General features: G+C 43.1%; 1 protein-coding gene across 1 annotated transcript; it reads left to right on the top strand.

The window, feature by feature from the left end:
* The first annotated feature begins 5,578 nt into the window (after positions 1-5,578).
* On the top strand, positions 5,579-21,793 carry LOC126146760 (uncharacterized). Its single transcript, XM_049915643.1, has 2 exons — positions 5,579-5,742; positions 21,128-21,793. Exons 1-2 carry the CDS (start codon positions 5,659-5,661, stop codon positions 21,536-21,538), a joined length of 495 nt encoding a protein of 164 aa, XP_049771600.1. The 5' UTR covers positions 5,579-5,658; the 3' UTR covers positions 21,539-21,793.
* Positions 21,794-21,992: the final 199 nt, after the last annotated feature.

Raw genomic sequence — 21,992 nt, 5'->3', positions numbered from 1 at the left:
AACGGTCGTTTTCATTACTCTTTTGGTTTGGTTTGACATCACGAATTCTGAATCTAGTTTGTTTCCATTCTCTGTCTCTCTCTCTCTCAGTGTGTGTTTTTATTTTGTATTGTGCAGAGATTTGTATAGAGTGTTGAATAATGTTTGTTACAAAGTACTGTTTTGTCACTGATAACTTTTTTCCCTGTGTGGTAATTTTTTGGATGTGGTAATTTTTTTCTATTGTTAGAAATTGGTGCACATGATTACTGTGTCTTAGGATTTGGAGATCTGTTTCTAAGCCATTGCGGCGGTGATTGTTTTTGATGAGGTAGTCTGCAAATGTAGAATGTGTGCTGTTACAGCTCAGTGCTCTTCAATGTTCTGTGCATCTCGTCCTGAAATTTCGACGTGTCTTTCCGGTGTATACTGAATCACAGTCTTTGCAAGTTAGCTGGTATACAGGGTGAATCATCTAAAACTAGCACCGCAAATATTGTGAAAATAGAAAGCGCTGTTGATGTGAGGTTTTCACAGAATGGGTTGATAGTCAGGGACTCGCATTGTTAGCCAGCAGACAGATGGTAACAGTACTTAGGAAATTTACACCGCATTTTGAAATGTTTTCACACCGACACTTGTTTGTGGAATTCAGTCTGCGTAGTTGCTTGGTACCATGTTGTTACGTTTGCTTATAGCGTTTGTTCCTTGAGTGCACTGCTACTTGCGAGTCAGTTAGTGTGTGACAGTCTAACAGTAGCTCGTGAGTGGACAATGAGATTTACCAATGCAAAAAAAAGCAGACATACTCGTGGTGTATCGCGAGTGTAGGAGGAGCGCAGTTCGTTCTTGTTCGGTTATGCGGCAAGATGGCCCAATAGACTTCAATCATCTCGGCATTCATTTATCAACTTCTCAAACAGTTAGTGGAAGTGGTAGTGTAACAACTAGACAACGTAACAGAAGGAAAAAAGTGATAACAGAAGTCAGTGTGCTGCTGTTGCAATTGATCCGCTTATTCCCTCCCGAGCAATCGTATGAGGAAGTGGCATGAGTGAGCAAGTGTCCTACGCATTCATGCATTCTCCATCGACATAGGTTCCATCCCTGTTACATGTCTCTCCACCAAGAACTGCATGGACATGATTATGGCAATCGTGTTACTTGCTGTACATTAAGACAGGACACTCCAGATGTGTCATGTGTCTTGTTGAATGATGAAGCCACATTTACCAGTCATCGATAGGTGAACTGCCGTACTATACACTATTGGTCTGCTGACAATCCCCGTGGGATTCTTCAGATGGAACGTTAGTATTAATGGAGTGTGAACGTGTGGAGTGGGGCAGTGAACCATCAGCTTCATAAACGGAACACTGAACGTGCACAAGTACCGCAGCCACCACTGATGCTAGAAGACGTTCCTCTGCAAAATAGGAGGAACCTGTGGTACCAACACTTACAGCTCATGGCGTATGTCTTCACGAATTGTTTCCAAATCGTTGGACTGGACGCAGAGGACCTATATCTTGGCTGGCAATTCCCCGGATTTGATGCCTGTGGATTTTTTTCCTGCGTGGAAAGCTGTAAGACGCTGTCTACAAGGACATACCAGCTACACTTAACAACATGCAGCGACGTATTACCGCAGCCTGCTCGGACATCTCCGCTGAAATGCTAGCACATGTGTAGCAGTCACTCCATACTAGACAGGAAGCGTGTGTTGCCACCACCGGTGGTAATTTTGAACACCACCTGTGATGGTCAGTTAAACATGCACCCATCTGTGATTTAGCCACCCCAAAACATGGGTTCCAGTTATAATTGTCGTTGTTGTTTGGTGTTATGTAGCATGTCATGGACTCAAACGAAACTACTGTCTTTGAATAAGCATTTCGTTTTCAGTACAGCTGCAATGTAATATCAGTCCAACATAAAGCAGATGTATCGAAATATGTAACAATATTTTGTTAAAAATCGTGCTATGTATGGTAGATGGCAGGTAACATCAGAGCCATTTCCTAGTGATTCAACTGTGTTTGCAGTTGGAGTAAACGAGGCAACTACCTGAATGATTCCTTCAGCTCAGACTTCCTGGTCACTCCCTTACAAATCAGTTATTGGTTCATCTATAATGACCTCGTTGTTGATGATGCAGTGAACTCTGATCTTCCTATTCTTGTAGCATTTCATTTCAAATGCTTACAGGTTCTTCTCTATTGATTTTCAGATGGTTCAAATGACTCTAAGCACTATGGGATTTAACATCTGTGGTCATCAGTCCCCTAGACTTAGAACTACTTAAACCTAACTAACCTAAGGGCATCGCGCACCTCCATGCCCGAGGCAGGATTCGAACCTGCGACCGTAGGAGCAGCTCGGTTCCGGACTGAAGCGCCTAGAACCACTCGCCCACAGCGGCTGGCTATTGATTTTCCTGTGGTTCACCTTTTATTTACATGTAGTAGTAGTAGTATGCTTGCGACGTTACAATCCACAAACACTTATGTAAATATTTGATATCAAGAAGCTTCTTTTGACGAAGAAATTGTTTTTTATTTATACCATATTGCTGTTGATGACAACCTTGCATTCTAGACGGAGAAAGGTGATCGTTTCTTCGACAGCGTCTTCTGGAGGCTCAGTATCAGAAAATTGTTTTTCTTCCTTCAGTTGTGTCGTCTTCTTCCTTGCCATACCCCATATTTACATGGGTTCAGCCTGTTAATCTGGCTTTGGCAAAGTCAGCAGCAATCGGTGGCCACATGTCTTACCTGCCGCCACCCCTTCCGCCTGGGATGGAATTTGTCTACGCCATCTGTATGCGTCTATTATTATCCCATGTGCAAGTGTGAGAATGTTTTCGAAATGGTTGAAGATCATGTACGAGAGATCCGATGTGAGTACCAGCATGGTATACGTCTAGTTGGACGTGTGAGACGGCCTAAAAACCGCATCCATGGTGACGAGCACCCTGAACCTCGTCGTTAGCCTGCCAGGCGGCTTCGATCTTAGACCCGCGCACCTCCCTGAATCCTATAAGTAGCATGCTAACACGTGCAGCTGTACAGGCACCAGTTACTCCCCCACTTTCATTTTTTTTCACTGCTCATTTTCTACTCTGGTTTGGAGCCAATTTATACGTTCATGAAGTACAATTGTTTTGCATCCACCTGATGTCTGGCCATAAACGCCTACCGTCTCGGAGCTTTAGTACTGGTTTTCCTTCCTGTCGAACTTTTATGTTTCGAACTCGGGACCTTTGCCTTTCGCGGGCAAGTGCTCTACCATCTGAGCTACCGAAGCACGACTCACGCCCAGCACACAGTTTTAATCTGCCAGGAATCCGCTGCAGAGTGAAAATCTCATTCTGGAAACATCCCGCAGGCTGTGGCTAAGCCATGTCACCGCAATATCCTTTCTTTCAGGAGTGCTAGTTCTGCAAGGTTCGCAGGAGAGCTTCTGTAAAGTTTGGAAGGTAGGAGACGAGATACGGGCAGAAGTAAAGCTGTGAGTACCGGCCGTGAGTCGTGCTTCGGTAGCTCAGATGGTAGAGCACTTGCCCGCGAAAGGCAAAGGTCCCGAGTTCGAGTCTCTGTCCGGCATACAGTTTTAATCTGCCAGGAAGTTTCATATCAGCGCACACTCCGCTGCAGAGTGAAAATCTCATTCTCTTTTATGTTTCATTCACAAGCTCGAAAACATGCAAGTATTAGTACTGGTTCTTGCTCCTGATTCTTTTATATTTCTGTAGTTTATCAGTAACTTTGATTGCTTTAGCATGCTGTGATTGATGCACACATCAGATCTGCCAAATAGGAGACTACAACCGTGATGCTTCCTAGACTAACAACATACTCTAGGTTTCTTCACTATCTTTACTGATTGTGATTTCTATCTACTGGATATTCATCAGGTCTGTCTCTTGTGAAAAGAAAATAGGATAACGGAAAAGAGAGGTAGCGAGGAAGGTTGGTCATAATTCGTTCAGAGTCTTGAGGATAGGAAATCATGGTACTCATGTCAACATGACCTTAGGTACATCAAGTGAGCTCCTCCCTCCTCTGCAGATATTCTTTTCTGATGGTTTGAAATGGCTCTGAGCACTATGGGACCTAGCACCTGAGGTCATCAGTCCCCTAGAACTTTGGACTACTTAAACCTTACTAACCTAAGGACATCACACACATCCATGCCCGAGGCAGGATTCGATCCTGCGACCGTAACGATCGCGCGCTTCAGACTGAATCGCCTAGAACCGCTCGGCAACACCGGCCGGCCCTCCCTAAATAAATTATTCTCCTGTGCCTCCTTATATGATCCCAGAAAGGCATCCTCCAACCGGCACATCTCATTTCTAATCTCCCAGATCTCCACTGTTGTTTTTAGTGTCCAGTCATGACTAGTGAGCAACATATCCGGTTGTCTCGAGAGCATCACACCCGATTCGAGAGGCTGAACAACCGTTACCTCTGCTGCGTGACCATTGCAGACGTATAGCAGCAACAGGACCATCCTCGTACCCCAGGATGCCCTCGTGTATTCGTCACTTGTAGAATAAAATTACTCTATCACCCCTTCCCTCATTCCGAGAACACGCAATCCACAAAAAAACAACACCAGTAATAACGACACTGAAAATAAAAACTCTGCAAAAAATAAAAACGACGAATATCCCTATGGCAATAAAAATGGCGCCTAGAACCGCTCGGCCATACCAGCCGGCTCTGCCGGTTTCCTCAGTACCTTCACTGCGCCTAGGTCATGCAAATTACACAATAGTAATGATAAGCTTCCTTTACAACCATTTTCACAGAAAGTGCCATGTAGATCTTCCAATTTTATTAGCCTCATTTGTTTGTTGAGAATGTTGTTCTTGATTTATTGTTTCTCATTTGCAGGTAGAAGAGTTTGGACCTCATTTAAATGGCACTGGAGATAACGAGAAAGGAATGCTACCCCGAGTGGGCATCCAGCAAGTACTTTGTCGCCGCCTTCAGGCTGGCCGGGTTTGATGTCCTGGAGGACAGTGTACGGGTGGAGAATGCATGTGGTGGCGGTGCTGGATTCATGAGCGAGACACTACGTGTTCAGGGGCTCAGCCAGCACGGAGCTGTGGCCAGCCTCATAGTGAAGGCGCCGCTGTCTGATGGCGGGGGCGGAGGAAGGCTCGGTTCTGCGGGTCTGTTCCGGCGAGAGCGGGCGCTGTACTCTCGGACGCTGCCTGCTGCGGAGGCGGCGCTGAAGGCGGTCGAGGGAGGGGCGTGGCGGCCGCTAGGGCCCGCCTCCTGGGGCGTGTGCGGAGGCGGCTGTATACTGCTGCAGGACGTGGCGGCCGCGGGATTCCGCAAGGCGCCCGGCGCCGCCTCCGTTCGCGGGTTGGATTTGGCGCACTCCCTGGCTGCGCTGCGCGGCCTGGCGCGCCTCCACGCCGCCTCCACTCCAACTGCGCGCCGCGACGCCCAGGTGGAGCCGCTGCTGCGAGAGTCCGTCACCTTCGGCCCCAGCCAGGCCCCTTTGCTACAGTCACAGGCCAGGACCGTCCTCCTGAAGATGGCCGACGTGCTGAACTGCTACCCCTGGTTCTGGAGGTACCGAAACAAGTTTCTCCAGCTGGCAGACACCTTGCTGCCTAGAGCAACACACGCTGTTACCAGCTGTAATGAGAAGCTCACTGTCATGGTGCATGGTGACTTCCAGAAGAACAACATGATGTTCCGGTGTTTGAAGGATGAGCTTGAAGTCATTTTCTACGATTTTCAGGTAAATCATGGTTCTGCCAAACAAGTCATTCATCTCTTCGAGTGATTAACTTTTTTTTTTTGCAGCCAGGTGCGTCACTTTTATGTAACTGAAATATTGTATGCTGACTAAAAGTAATTTCCATATAAAATAATTGAAAAGCCACGATCGCTTCAATATCGTTTACTAGATGACCGGTTTCAGCGCTCTGAAGGTGTCATCATCGGATCTGAAACGTGTATTAACATTTATAAATGTTTACTAGATGACCGGTTTCAGCACTCTGAAGGTGCCATCGTCGGATCTGAAACGTGTATTAACATTTATAAATGTTAATACATGTTTCAGATCCGATGATGACATCTTCAGAGTGCTGAAACCGATCGCTTCAATATCGTTTACTAGATGACCGGTTTGAGCACTCTGAAGGTGCCATCATCGGATCTGAAACATGTATTAACATTTATAAATGTTAATACACGTTTCAGATCCGATGATGGCAGCTTCAGAGTGCTGAAACCGGTCATCTAGTAAACATTTATAAATGTTGATACATGTTTCAGATCCTATGTGACACCTTCAGAGTGCTGAAACCGGTCATCTAGTAAACGATATTGAAGCTATCGTAGCTTTTCAATTATTTTAAAAACAGAGTGATCGCCCCACGACACACCATGTGTTCACTGCAAAATTTCCATTTACTTGGAACCTGTATGTATTCTGAAACGCTTGCTGCAAATCCAGTGTCCTACTTTCCAACTTGGGATGCTTATTTTGACTTGAAAAAGAGCTATATGCCTAGAAATACTGATAAGTTGGAAACATAAGTAAAATATGGTGCAAGCCTTGTTGCTGTGGTCTTCAGTGCAAAGACTGGTTGGATGCAACTACCGTGCTACTCTATCCTGTGCAAACATCTTCATCTCTGAGTAACTATTGCTACCTACATCCTTCTGAATCTGCTTCTGTATTCATCTGTTGGTCTTCTCTACGAGTTTTACTCCTCAGACTTCGTTCCAGTACTAAACTGGATCCCTTGGCGTAGCAGAATGTGTCCCACCAATCGATCCCTTCTTTTAGCCGGGTTGCCCCACAAATTTCTTTTCTCTCCAAATCTATTCAGACCTGACAGGTCTACTAAATACTTGTTGTTTAACTGAAGACTTGTTTCTACTCGAAAATATCGGCCAAATCATAGCATTTTGCTGAACAGATCTACAGTACAAGATAACGATACATATTTCAGATTGAGAGCTAAATCTTCAGGGCTCTACAACTTTGTTCGAGGATCTCTGTCATAGTCACATAATTCGACCCACCCTCATTCTGGACTGTTGTCACATGTCATTATTCCCGTAATAAACACGTGTACGCATGCACACAAACACACACACACACACACACACACACACACACACACACACACACATACACACACACAAGACAAGGAATAATCCTGAGGCAATCAACGTACTAAGACTTCTCCGACATTAACTAACTCAAATCTACACCCACTCCATTGGAGAGATGTGACCCGAGACAGGAAAACAATTGTCGAGGATATTCGCACCCATGTGGCATAGTTTCATGAATTACCCTATCCGTAGGAATGAAAACAGTTTCTCAATACAGTGAAGGCTTTTACGATTAGATGTCATAGTTGCTGGTGCGTTTCCAGGTTGTATGGCTGTGGTCCAACGATCTTCTCGGGTTCTGACGTTCATTTATCAATAGAAGAATGGTATTGAAGTCAGCAATGAGCAAAGTGAGCAAAGACAGTTGATTATGATGGTATGGGACTCACATAAGGCTCCCCAAAGTGTGGAGAAATACTGCACATGGAAATTAATGTCGAATGCAAAACAAATGGACAGAGTTACGACCTAAATGTCTAAAGGGCTTTCACAGATTCTTGAGTGCAACAGCAGACTGGCACAAAACTCAGTGTAGAGCTTTATGGTACTGGACGTGGATCACTAGTTCTTGAGCTGATTTACTAGTCATGCATTAACAGTTCTGTTGATCACATTAGTAACCTCAAAGTGATTTAATAACATACCAAAATATGTGAGTGAGTCATATTGCTACCTTATAGTCAGTGATGGTACAAACGTGAACAACTGCAGCCTACACACTTCGAGTCATGTGTAGATAGCATGCCAAAATAGCAGACTATAATACAAGTTGACAACATGGTGAGGTACCGCAATAGCAGAGAAAGATGCATTACTTACGCAATGCAAGTAGCGAATAAATCATCTGAAGGCAACATTGCTGTGATTTTAATATCATAATATTAAACAGTTGTGGAGATTCCCTGGGTCAGAATAGCATCGTACATGAAACAACCTTCGGATTCTACTTACTGCTTTTTAATGAAGCACTTAACATGAAGTAAGGATCCACGGAGAGAGAGGGACCTCATATTGTCACGACCCCCCACTCATCAAGGCAAAGAATACATTTTAGTAAAATCTTTTACAATTTTTACACGTGTCAGTTTTCAAGTTTCTCGTGTAACATGTACAGAATAAAGAACCAAGAAAATTGAGAGCCTCGAATTAAGTGAGGAATTCAAGAAAAACGGAAGCCATATTTAACACAAGATACCTTTCAGTTTATTGCCCACGTGTATAAACTTAGGTCCTGACCGTCTCCGGAAAACGTTCCAGCCAGTGTACTGCTGCAGAAGGTATATGTGTGATCTTATCGTTACTTTTGCCCTTCATCCCATACATAGTTTATATTCTTATACGTACATGCGATCCTACTGGTCGCAATAACTCGACATCTGATTCATAATTACGATTCGGTCAACAAGTAAAATTGCTCATACTTGAAAGGTATGCACTTATTAAACAGTGTATATTTATATGTAAATACAATATGTAAGCAAACGACCATGTGCGCAAGGACTATATAAAATGTCCCACCTTTGTTGTATTACGTCTACACGATCTCTGAATATGGAATCGATTATATGTATCAACTATTGTTTTTTAATGTTTTTCCTCTATATTTGCCAATAATAAATATTCGCGCTAGTGGCCTCTAGGTAATGTTTATTAAATTGTCAGACACTTCACAGTCAGCTAAGCGTATCACTTTATATGGCCAGAATCTCTGACTATTCACAGGAGTATTAATAATTTGATACATCTATGTTTAATTTCAGTTATTTTATGACTCATATGTAGCTGTACGAGACGTAAGTGGTATGTTGATGTTGTGGTCTTCAGTCCTGAGACTGATTTGATACAGCTGTCCATGCTACTCTGTCCTGTGCAAGCTGCTTCTTCTCCCAGTACGTACTGCAGCCAACATACTTCTGAATCTGCTTAGTGTATTCATCTCGTGGTCTCCCTCTACGATTTTTACCCTCCACGCTGCCCTCCAATACTAAATTGGTAATTCCTTGATGCCTCAGAACATGTCCTACCAACCGATCCCTTATTCTAGTCAAGTTGTGCCACAAATTCGTCTTCTCCCTAATTCTATTCAACACTTCCTCATTAGTTATGTGATCTACCCATTTAATCTTCAGCATTCTTCTGTAGCACCACATTTCGAAAGCTTCTATTCTCTTCTTGTCCAAACTATTTATCGTCCATGTTTCACTTCCATACATGGTTACATTCCATACAAATACTTTCAAAAACGACTTCTTGACACTTAAATCTATACTAGATGTTAACAAATTTCTCTTCTTGAGATACGCTTCCCTTGCTATTGCCAGTCTACATTTTATATCCTCTCTACTTCGACCATCAGTAGTTATTTTGCTACCCAAATAGCAAAACTCGTTTAATACTTAAAGTGTCTCTTTTCCTAATCTAATTCCCTCTACATCATCCGACTTAGTTCGACTACATTCCATTATCCTCGTTTTGCTTTTGTTGATGTTCGTCTTATATCCTCTTTTCAAGACACTGGCCATTCCGTTCAACTGCTCTTTCAAGTCCTTTGCTGTCTCTGACAGAATTACAATGTCATCGGCGAACCTCAAAGTTATTATTTCTTATCTATGGATTTTAATGCCTACTTCGAATTTGTCTTTTGTTTCCTTTACTGCTTGCTCATTATACAGATTGAATAACATCGGGGAGAGGCTACAACCCTGTCTCACTCCCTTCCCAACCACTGCTTCCTTCTCATGTCCCTCGACTCTTATAACTGCCATCTGGTTTCTGTACAAATTGTAAATAGCCTTTCGCTCCCTTGTATTTTACCCTTGCCACCTTCAGAATTTGCAAGAGAGTATTCCAGTCAACATTGTCAATAGCTTTTTATGAGTCTACAAGTGCTAGAAATGTAGGTTTGCCTTTTCTTAATCTAGCTTCTAAGATAAGCCGTATGGTCAGTATTGCATCACGTGTTCCAATATTTCTACGGAATCCAAACTGATCTTCCCCGAGGTCGGCTTCTACCAGTTTTTCCATTAGTCTGTAAAGAATTCGTGTTAGTATTTTGCATCCGTGATTTATTAAACTGATAGTTCGGTAATTTTCACATCTGTCAACACCTGCTTTCTTTGGGATTGGAATTATTATATTCTTCTCGAAGTCTGAGGGTATTTCGCCTGTCTCATACATTTTGCTCACCAGATGGTAGAGTTTTGTCAGGACTGGCTCTCCCAAGACTGTCAGTATTTCTAATGGAATGTTGTCTACTCCGGGGGCCTTGTTTCAACTTAGGTCTTTCAGTGCTCTGCCAACTCTTCACGCAGTATCATATCTCCCATTTCATCTTCATCTACATCCTCTTCCATTTCCATAATATTGTCCTCAAGAACATCGCCCTTGTATAACCCTCTATATATTCCTTCCACCTTTCTGCTTTCCCTTCTTTGCTTTGAACTGGGTTTCCATCTGATCTCTTGATATTCATACAAGTGGTTCTCTTTTCTCCAAAGGTATAGAGAGATTTATTTCCTCTCATGGCTTCCTTTCTGGGTAATATAATGTTACAGCCAGTTTTTTGTTATACTTGTATTAAATAAAAGAAAGAAAAACAAATATTCTCCTACCAATATAAATCTTAATCAGAACTCTGCAAGCGGAGAGTATTTCTGGTACCAGTAACTGGTTCTCCACACCTGTTCCACTCGCGAACGGCGCATGGGAAGAATTCCTCGAATTTTCTCGCTGTCGTCGTGAGAAGAAGCAATACGTTGTCCGACTGATACCGGAAACTGTCTTCTCGAAATTCCAATAGTAAACCTCTTCGTGATGCACAGCGCCTCTCTGGTAACATCTGCACTGGAGTTTGTTGATCATCTCTGCAATACTCTCGCGAGCACTAAACGTTCCCGTGTGAAACGCTTCGCTCTCCATTGGTTCTTCTCATTCTCTTTTATCAGCCCTAACTGGTAAGGGTTCCAGAGTGAAGAAAAATACTGAAGAATCGGTCGAACAAGCGCCTTTTAAGGCATTTAGTGGATGAATTACATTTCCTTAAGATTCTTTCTATGAATCTCAGTCTGTTTTTTGTACTCTTTGTTTTTTTTTGTGATCATTCCACCTGTGCACCACTCATCAATCATCTGTGGGTCGTTCTGCAAATCGTTACTGTGTTGTGGCGTTGCTGCGTCCTTACAGACTACTGCATCATCAGCGAACAGCATGAAAGAGCTTTCGACTCATTCTTCTAGATCATTTATTTGTATTGTAAACTGTAATGGCTCGACCACATTTCCTTGGGGTACTCCCAAAATTATCTTTACATCTGTAGATTTTGTTCCGTTAAGAGCAGACTATTGATTTCTGTCTTCAAGAATGTACTCGCATCCAGTAGCAGATCTGGTCAGATACTCAGCAAGCTCGTATTTTTTTCACTAAGCGACAGTGCGGGACAGCGTCAGATGTCTTCCTGACGGCCAGGAACAGGCATCAGTCTGAGGGCCGATGGGTACAACGCTGGGGATATCATGGAGGAACAGAGCGGGCGGATTTTCGCAAGATGTCTGTTTGCGGAATCCACGCTGATTTTTGTAAGGGAGATATTCGTTCTCCTAAAACATTATGACTCTTGAGCATGAAGTATGTTCCACAATTCTACAACAGATTGGTGACAACGATCATCATCATCACCATTTTCTTTGGACCTTTGTCCCCCGTCAACGCGGACATGGATTTGGCGGTGTTTATTTTTGTTGCAAATGGTGCCCGGATGCCTTTCCTGTCAACCCCCCCCTCTCCCGCCCCCCTCCTCCCCCTAACACCTCAGGACAGAACTAGTGTACCCCAGCTGTCTGCGTCTAGTGTAAGCCATGAAACAGTGCGTACGTTTTCAAATGTCTGCGAATCGTGTAACTGAGGCGGAACGTGGGGACCAGCCCGGTATCCACCTAGTGGGATGTGGAAAGCCGCCTAAAAGCCACATCCAGGCTGGTTGGCGCTGACAACGGAATAGGCATATAATTATGTACATCTGTCCTACGAGCCTTCTTGAAAACGGGAGTAACCTGCAATTTTTTAAGTCACTAGGTACCCTTTGTTGCTATAGTGACCTACAATAAATTACTGCTACGGGTGGAGCAAGTTCGTTTGCATAATCTTTGCAGAATCTTATACATATCTCATGTTGTGGATATGCCTTATCACTACTAAGCGATTATAGTTGTTTTTCTATTATGCGATGAGTTATCTCAATATCCACAACGTCGAAGTTCTTACGATGATTGAAAGGAGGGACTGCGTCACGATATTCCCTTGTGAAACAATTTCGGATGACCAAATTTACTATTTCGATATTCTCTCTATCGTTTTCCGTTTCGGTGCCTTTATTGTCGCTGAGTAACTGAATGGATGATTTGGAATCGCTTACTCATTTTACGTAAGACCAAAACCTCTTAGGATTTTTAGTGAGGTCGGATGACAAAATTTTCCTTCAAAGTCACTGAGCACTTCTCTCATTGATCATATCACGCTCATTTTGACATCGTTCAACTTTATTTGCCAGCTAGTCTTTGAGTTCTCCCGAATCAAGTCGCAATCTGATCCAATCCTCGGCAAGCTTGTATTTTTTTCCACTTGGCTGACATCGAGGAACACGGATTCAACCTCAGCGCCGGTGCCTATAGCTGTGGATCTCATTGGTAAACAGATAGATGATTTTTGCAAGATCTCTATTTTCGGAATCCATGTTGATTCTTATAGAGGAGATTTTCGTTCTGCAAAAACATAAAATTTACATAGCAGTTTTCTCACACGGCTATGAAAGCATGACGGGTCTTTCCCATCCCTTAAGACCCTGCTCTGAAAATGCATATTGAACGGTGCTTTTGAATAAATTAAGACATTCAGTACCTTCTTGTCCATTAAGTCCTTTTTTGTATAAATGTAATATCCGAATATAACTTCCTCTCATTCGCTTCCTCACTGTTTAACTCTTTTAAATTTTATTTATGCTAGTGATGACCTCTGTCTTTGTAACACCTTCCGTTAATCCTTTGAATGTCCACTTGAAAAAGTTATATTTGTGTTTTGAGTAAAGTTACTGTTTTCGAGATTTACTCCTTACTGTAACGATTTCTCCCTTTCTTCTAGCTTTACTTCCGAAAAATCAATAACTTTATTTTTAAATTCTTTTTATATGATTTTGACTTTTATCGTTTCCTTTTGACCGAAAGGGCTCTTAAATACACCAGTAGACTAAATAATGACAAGTCTGCAATTATTTCAACATTTAACGAAATTAGCATTATTCCTTATGTCAGGTAGGAATGCACTCTGTTGTAATCAATTAATTGTTTATGCAAGGCTTTACCACCTCAGGCGTCGGCGCCTAAGTAACGCTGTGTCCTATCACTTGTCACAGAAGTGGGCGGATATCAGATTCAGCCTCCCATTAAGTGAAAGTAGCACTGAACGCTGTCCCGTTTGATGGCTGCTTAACGTCAATAATGAAATGAGGCATTCGTTAGTTTTCCTTTCTTTGTCGAGCTAAAGGCAATTAGAGCTTGCTAACAATTCTAAAATTCCTGGATACTTACGGGAAAACAACAAAATGAGGTCTTACGTCGTATCTATGTACTCAAATCTATTCAAGGCATGCACCATTCACCATGGGAAACAGCAACCATCCTCACTCGAGATGCTTCTGCACAGGCAACAGTACAGGCCGGAACACAGTCGAGCCTAATGTCGATTCAAAATTCATACTTCAAACACACATCAAACTGCCAATGACCATGTAACAATCATTTAAGGCTTTACCAACCCAATATTACCAATTAAGTAAGTTTAAACTGACCGAGAACTCTACCTTCGTTCAACACTTAACAGAATTAAATAATCTCACCAAAAATTTTTGGGAACCGATCTAAGTTCAGAAACTTATTGGAAAATACACGGACGGAAAAAAATCACAATTCCAAAAAAATATAATTAATTTAGAGTAATAAATTTGCGGAATACATTTGTCCAGGTTAAACATTTATGTGGTTAACATTACAAGACCACAGGTTATCTAAGTGCGAGATAAGTCATTGCAAATGTGAAATGCTGGTATATTAATAACCGGTGTAACCATCAGAATGTTGAATGTAAGCAGGCAGACGTACATGCATTGTGTTGTAGAGGTGCTTGATGTCAATTTGTGGGACAGAGTTCGATGCCTGTTGCGCTTGGTCGGTCGATACAGGGACGATTAATGCCGGTTGTGAATGATGCTGGAGTTGTCGTCCAATGATGTCCCATATGTGCTCAACTGGAAACTTACCTAGTGATCGAGCAGGTCAAGGTAACATGTTGACACCCTGTACATTATGTTGGGCTACAAGAGAGTTACGTGGGTGAGCGTTATCTTATTGGAAAACGCCCCCTGGAATTCTGTTCACGAATTGCAGCAGAACAGATCCAATCACCAGACTGAAGTACAAATTTACAGTCAGGTTGAATGGAAGACCCACGAGAATGGTCCTGCTGTCATATGAAGTCGCACTACAGACCATAATTCAAGGTGTAAGTCCAGTGTGTCTAGCACATAGATAGGTTGGTTGCAAGGCCTCAACTGGCTCCCTTCTGACCAAGACACGGCCATCATTGTCCCCAAGATAGAACCAGCTTTCACGAGAAAACACAAAAACCTCCATCTTTCTCTCCAATGAGCTCTTGATTGACACAGCGCTGAAGTCGGAGATGGTGGTGTTTTAGAGTTAGTGGAATGCACATTTACATCGAGTCTGGCTAGGAGCTGTCCATCAAGTAACCTATTTATGACAGTCCCTGTCGTCAGTTGTCCATTGCCTCAGAAAGCTTGTGTGTGATGTGTCCACGGTGACGTGTGTCACTGTGTACATGCAGTTCTGCCGCACTCTCGCAAAGATGCTGTGCGATGCGACAGAGACATACACCAAACAGGATGGTCTTCCTTCTCGGTAGTGTCACATGGCCATCTGGACCCGCTCTTCTTGCAGGCGTACATTCTCGTGACCACCGCTGCCAGCAATCACGTACAGTTGCTACATTTCTGACGAGTTTTTTCGCATCAGCAACATCCACCTTCTTGTAGCCCTACTGCACGATCTTGTTCAAACTTAATGAGGTGTTGATATAGCGTGTATTTTATGCAAACCTGATTTGCATCCTCTTACTGGTGCTACTAGCGCCACTCTTATGCGACTGGCGCGAAATATGAGTAGACGTCATGTTTCAGATGCAGAAACACGCCTACCAACTTTCGTTTATGTCGCACCACTCCTTCTTGGTGCTGTGATTTTTTTTCCATTAGTGTAACTCGACAACCTTTCCTTCGTAGATGGAAGGCAAGCTCTAGAGATAACTTACCACAGTGCGACAACTCGACTGTGCTCCATCTCAAAATAGCCCACAGTCAGGAAAATTCACTAGGCCGTGACCAAAACCATAATGCCATAGAGCCATACTAAATTTCCGGTAACCATCAGATTTGAACAAAGGAGCAGCGCTGCTTACGCTTTTTTACGATTCACACACATTGCGTATGACTACTGCCGGTGTGTGTTCCATGGGCCGACTACGGGCTGTTTGCGCTTAGGTTTGAGCATGACTGGAAAACATTCGGCACCCACAATTCGCCACATCTTTATAACCTCCTTCGATCTATAACAAGTCTTCACGACAATTAACATCAAGAAATCAGAAAGACAATACTTACATGTTTTGTCACTTGGATCATCAGGACAAGACGCTCATTCACGTACAGACTTCATCTGCTGTCGACAAATCCCACACGGTTAGGGAGTACACTGGTAAGAATGGCAGTCCACAAGAAGTTGAGTAAGCGAGGACGGAAATGGAAAGAACTCTCCACTAAGGAAAGATCAGCAACATGAAAACTGAATTCCCAAATATAGGCTGGAGCGACCGAAAAAAAAATTTACAAACTCCCGTATCCACAGTCTGTAGAAATGTGTTTACAGTTGCAGTACTACGTGAAATACTGATAATGGTAATTACTAATTAGATATTTCGATTTTACTTCGTGTAAATTTTCACGTCTAGATTGTGAGGGATTGTCGCTATTATACAGGAAGTCTCAAACCTCTTGGATCTAATTGAAACAATTGATAGTGTGTCCTCAACCGATTATATTGAGATAGGGAACAAGTGCTCGGAAATGCATACTTATTCTGTTATGGACATACACAGCGCACACCACATAACAGCGTAGCTGACAGTAATTGTTCAAAGCAATGACCGCCAGTCTCAATGCGTGTACTGCAACGGCGCATGCAGTTCTGCCTAACTCTCGTAAAGATTCCGGGTGTCTTTTGTACACTGAAATAGGCAGCGGGTGATAAACATCGTACACCCGTGACCAGCATAAAGACATACAGTACACAACTTAGGTCATAGCACGTGTGTCATGTGACGACCGGTGTGTTAATCTGTGCTGCACCAACCACGCTATCCCTGTCGTCAATTTTCCATCGCATCAGAAAGCTTGTGTGTGATGTGTCCATGGTGAGGTGTGTTACTATGTCCAGTGCATGACGCATAGTCAAAGATGAAACGTTACTCGACACGAGAATTGGGAGACGTGCATTTAATGAAGGGTTCTGCTGGTTATAGCTGCCGTAAAGCAGCAGGAATGTAAAGAGAACACATTACCAATAGGCGTAATCCTAACTGGAAGAAGTTTATCTCCGTGGATACCAACTTACGAAAGCTGGGGCCGTTCACAGCACACAGAACCGACTTAGGTTCCCATCAAAGGGATGTTCAAACATCAGACTGCGAGGCGGTGATGTCAAATTGTGTGTCCAAACAGGGAGCAATGAATACCCGACAACTTGCCAGTGACACACACACTTCGAAGCATACAATGTAGAGAGTACTGATGGAACAGGTCTTACACCCCATCATAAGGAACGTGTACAAGCGCTGAAACCAACAGGTTTTTATCCCAGAGTTTACATTTGCCAGTGCATTATCCACTGTAGCGCTGAACTTCATACAGTTTGTGTTGTTCACGAATGAGGCCTTATTCACCCGTGACGGTGTTTTCAACAGCCGGAACAGCCATGTCTTCAAAAATGGTTCAAATGGCTCTGAGCACTATGGGACTCAACATCTTAGGTCATAAGTCCCTTAGAACTTAGAACTACTTAAACCTAACTAACCTAAGGACATCACACACACCCTTGCCCGAGGCAGGATTCGAACCTGCGACCGTAGCAGTCCCGCGGTTCCGGACTGCAGCGCCAGAACCGCTAGACCACCACGGCCGGCAGCCATGTCTATAGCGAGGAAAATCCGCGCGTCACTTCATATCGGTGGATGCCAACAACGATTCGCTGTCAGTGTACGAGCGGGCATTATCCAAGATCTACATCTACATCTACATTTATACTCCGCAAGCCACCCAACGGTGTGTGGCGAAGGGCACTTTACGTGCCACTGTCAATACCTCCCTTTTCTGTTCCAGTCGCGTATGGTTCGCAGGAAGAACGACTGTCTGAAAGCCTCCGTGCGCGATCGAATCTCTCTAATTTTACATTCGTGATCTCCTTGGGAGGTATAAGTAGGGGGAAGCAATATATTCGATACCTCATCCAGAAACGCACCCTCTCGAAACCTGGCGAGCAAGCTACACCGCGATGCAGAGCGCCTCTCTTGCAGAGTCTGCCACTTGAGTTTGCTAAACATCTCCATAACGCTATCACGGTTACCAAATAACCCTGTGACGAAACGCGCCGCTCTTCTTTGGATCTTCTCTATCTCCTCCGTCAACCCGATCTGGTACGGATCCCATACAGATGAGCAATACTCAAGTATAGGTCGAACGAGTGTTTTGTAAGCCACGTCATTTGTTGATGGACTACATTTTCTAAGGACTCTCCCAATGAATCTCAACCTGGTACCCGCCTTACCAACAATTAATTTTATGTGATCATTCCACTTCAAATCGTTCCGCATGCATACTCCCAGATATTTTACAGAAGTAACTGCTATCAGTGTTTGTTCCGCTATCATATAATCATACAATAAAGGATTCTTCTTTCTATGTATTCGCAATACATTACATTTATCTATGTTAAGGGTCAGTTGCCACTCCCTGCACCAAGTGCCTATCCGCTGCAGATCTTCCTGCATTTCGCTACAATTTTCTAATGCTGCAACTTCTCTGTATACTACAGCATCATCCGCGAAAAGCCGCATGGAACTTCCGACACTATCTACTAGGTCATTTATATATATTGTGAAAAGCAATGATCCCGTAACACTCCCCTGTGGCACGCCAGAGGTTACCTTAACGCCTGTAGACGACTCTCCATTGATAACAACATGCTGTGTTCTGTTTGCTAAAAACTCTTCAATTCAGCCACACAGCTTGTCTGATATTCCGTAGGCTCTTACTTTGTTTATCAGGCGACAGTGCGGAACTGTATCGAATGCCTTCCGGAAGTCAAGGAAAATAGCATCTACCTGGGAGCCTGTATCTAATATTTTCTGGGTCTCATGAACAAATAAAGCGAGTTGGGTCTCACACGATCGCTGTTTCCGGAATCCATGTTGATTCCTACAGAGTAGATTCTGGGTTTCCAAAAACGACATGATACGCGAGCAAAAAACATGTTCTAAAATTCTACAACAGATCGACGCCAGAGATATAGGTCTATAGTTTTGTGCATCTGCTCGACGACCCTTCTTGAAGACTGGGACTACCTGTGCTCTTTTCCAATCATTTGGAACCTTCCGTTCCTCTAGAGACTTGCGGTACACGGCTGTTAGGAGGGGGCATGTTCTTTTGCGTACTCTGTGTAGAATCGAATTGGTATCCCGTCAGCTCCAGTGGACTTTCCTCTGTTGAGTGATTCCAGTTGCTTTTCTATTCCTTGGACACTTATTTCGATGTCAGCCATTTTTTTCGTTTGTGCGAGGATTTAGAGAAGGAACTGCCGTGCGGTCTTCCTCTGTGAAACAGCTTTGGAAAAAGGTGTTTAGTATTTCAGCTTTACGCGTGTAATCCTCTGTTTCAATGCCATCATCATCCCGGAGTGTCTGGATCTGCTGTTTCGAGCCATTTACTGATTTAACGTAAGACCAGAACTTCCTGGGATTTTCTGTCAAGTCGGTACATAGAACTTTACTTTAGAATTCACTGAACGCTTCACGCATAGCCCTCCTTACGCTAACTTTGACATCGTTTAGCTTCTGTTTGTCTGAGAGGGTTTGGCTGCGTTTAAACTTGGAGTGAAGCTCTCTTTGCTTTCGCAGTAGTTTCCTAACTTTGTTGTTGAACCACGGTGGGTTTTTGCCGTCCCTCACAGTTTTACTCGACACGTATCTGTCTAAAACGCATTTTACGATTGCCTTGAACTTTTTCCATAAACACTCAACATTTTCAGTGTCGGAACAGAAATTTTCGTTTTGATCTGTTAGGTAGTCTGAAATCTGCCTTCTATTACTCTTGCTAAACAGATAAACCTTCCTCCCTTTTTTATATTCCTATTTACTTCCATATTCAGGGATGCTGCAACGGCCTTATGATCACTGATTCCTTGTTCTACACTTACAGAGTCGAAAAGTTCGGGTCTGTTTGTTATCAGTAGGTCCAAGATGTTATTTCCACGAGTCGGTTCTCCGTTTAATTGCTCGAGATAATTTTCGGATAGTGCGCTCAGTATAATGTCACTCGATGCTCTGTCCCTACCACCCGTCCTAAACATCCCCCAGTGTCCCAGTCTATACCTGGTAAATTGAAATCTCCACCTAAGACTGTAACATGCTGAGAAAATTTATGTGAAATGTATTCCAAATTTTCTCTCAGTTGTTCTGCCACTATTGCTGCTGAGTCGGGAGGTCGGTAAAAGGAGCCAACTATTAACCTAGCTCGGTTGTTGAGTGTGACCTCCACCCATAATAATTCACAGGAATAGATCCATATTTTCTGCCTCCCCGTTTGAGTGCTCCACATTACTCGGCGTTCCTGGAAAATGTGCTGCCAGAGTTCTTGGAGATGGTACACTTGTTGTCTGTGAACGGATTTGGTTTCAACACGACGGTGTTCCAGCTCATTTCGATATTAATACCAGTGAGCACTTGAACAACATGTACTCTCATTGCTGGATTGGAAGGGGAGATCCTACCTCATGGCCAGCATGCTCGTTGGATCTTGCACATCTGGACTTTCTCCTCTGGAGTTACGACAAGACGTTGGCGTATGGAAACCTTTAGAAACGGATTAAGATCTTCTTGCTAGTGACCAAGCTCCCTCTCACTTGGGACAACAGACAGCAGGGATCTTTGAAAGAGTGCAGCAGAACTATATGTGCGGTTGAATGCATGCATTGAGACTGGAGGTTGTCACTTTGAATAGTTACAATGAGCTACACGTACATTTCTGTTGCGTATTGCATGTCCATAACCCAATAAATACGCTTTTCCGACCACGGGTTCCCTATCTCAATGCATTTGGGTTTGGAGCCTCTATAACCTCTTTCAGTTTGACCCGAAAGGTCTGAGACACACTATAGTTTCTAAATCATTTACACAACAAACACCCTCATAAACTTTTTGGACGAATTGTTTTCAAGCAATGTATTTCTCTGAATGGTAACTTGTTGTACAAAAGTGATATACTAAGCAGTGATATGAATAAATTACTATTAATAACATTATGTTGAATAGTTTTACATTTAGTTTATTATTATTATAATCATAAGAATCTGTAGTATGTTAAAATTTGGGAGTGCAACAAAGTTATATTGGGGGTGAGGGGAGGACTGTAAAAAACTCCTTAGAACTGAACCCAGAATGCGCACCTTTTCAACATAAAGTATGGTCTTGCCTTGCTCACCTCAAATGTTTCAGTGCTAGTACTTCCGTCGTATAAATCTGCTGGAACTATCCTGTCAGCATAGAAAAGCTAATATTTCGTTTGTGTTCGACATTTTGTACTTATTGGACTATTTATACAGGGAGCCCACATCGGGTCTCCAGCGGAGGACCTGCAGTACTTTTTGCACTCGAGCACCAGCCTGGAAGTGCTGCAGCAGCACAAGGACCTGCTGCTGTCCGAGTACCACAGCACCCTGCAGCACACGTTGCGAGCCCTGGGGCTGCAGCAGCAGGCGGACGCCTACCCGTTGGAGCAGCTGAGGAGAGAGATGCAACAGCTGGCGTTGGTAGGAGTCTTCTGCACCTACAACTTGCTGCCTGTCATGCTCAACCTAGAGGCAGTCGATTTCGACCTCGATACATCGTCACCCAGCTATGCAGCTAACGCAGAGAAGCTGTTACAGAAATGCTTCACAAACCCTGAATATTTGGCATTTGCTCAATATTTGACACCACTTTTTGATAAGAGTGGTCTTCTTGAAAGTTATTAGACTTCTAGTTGAGATTCTATTCAGGGTGAATTTGAAGTATGCTGAAGTATTAATACCTTCCTAATAATAAGTTCTATGTGAAGACTGTTGATGCCAGGTAGAGAGCAATGAATGCACATAGTTTCTAAATGCTGCAATGCCTATTAGCATACTTTAAGTAATAAATCTACCAAGATATTTTGCTCGCTTATTTCACTTCTATTTACACACCTCTTTTCTATGCTATAATGCGTATCTTTTAGCTGTATTATTTTACGAAACTTCTAAACTTTTAATGTGTATTTTAACGTCTCATAAGTGGTATGTATGAAATATTAAGTCAACTTTCTATGTGTATGTTTTTGATCTTGATGTTTGTCATGCAGTATATTTTGTAGTACACCCGATGTATCAGGATGCAATAACATCTAGAATATTTCTCTAGACATGCTACAGATCTGTACTGTAGACAAAT

Source organism: Schistocerca cancellata, chromosome 2, assembly GCF_023864275.1.
Source record: "Schistocerca cancellata isolate TAMUIC-IGC-003103 chromosome 2, iqSchCanc2.1, whole genome shotgun sequence".
In the NCBI taxonomy this organism is placed as follows: Eukaryota; Metazoa; Arthropoda; class Insecta; order Orthoptera; family Acrididae; genus Schistocerca; species Schistocerca cancellata.
This window is presented reverse-complemented; position numbering and strand designations above follow the sequence as displayed.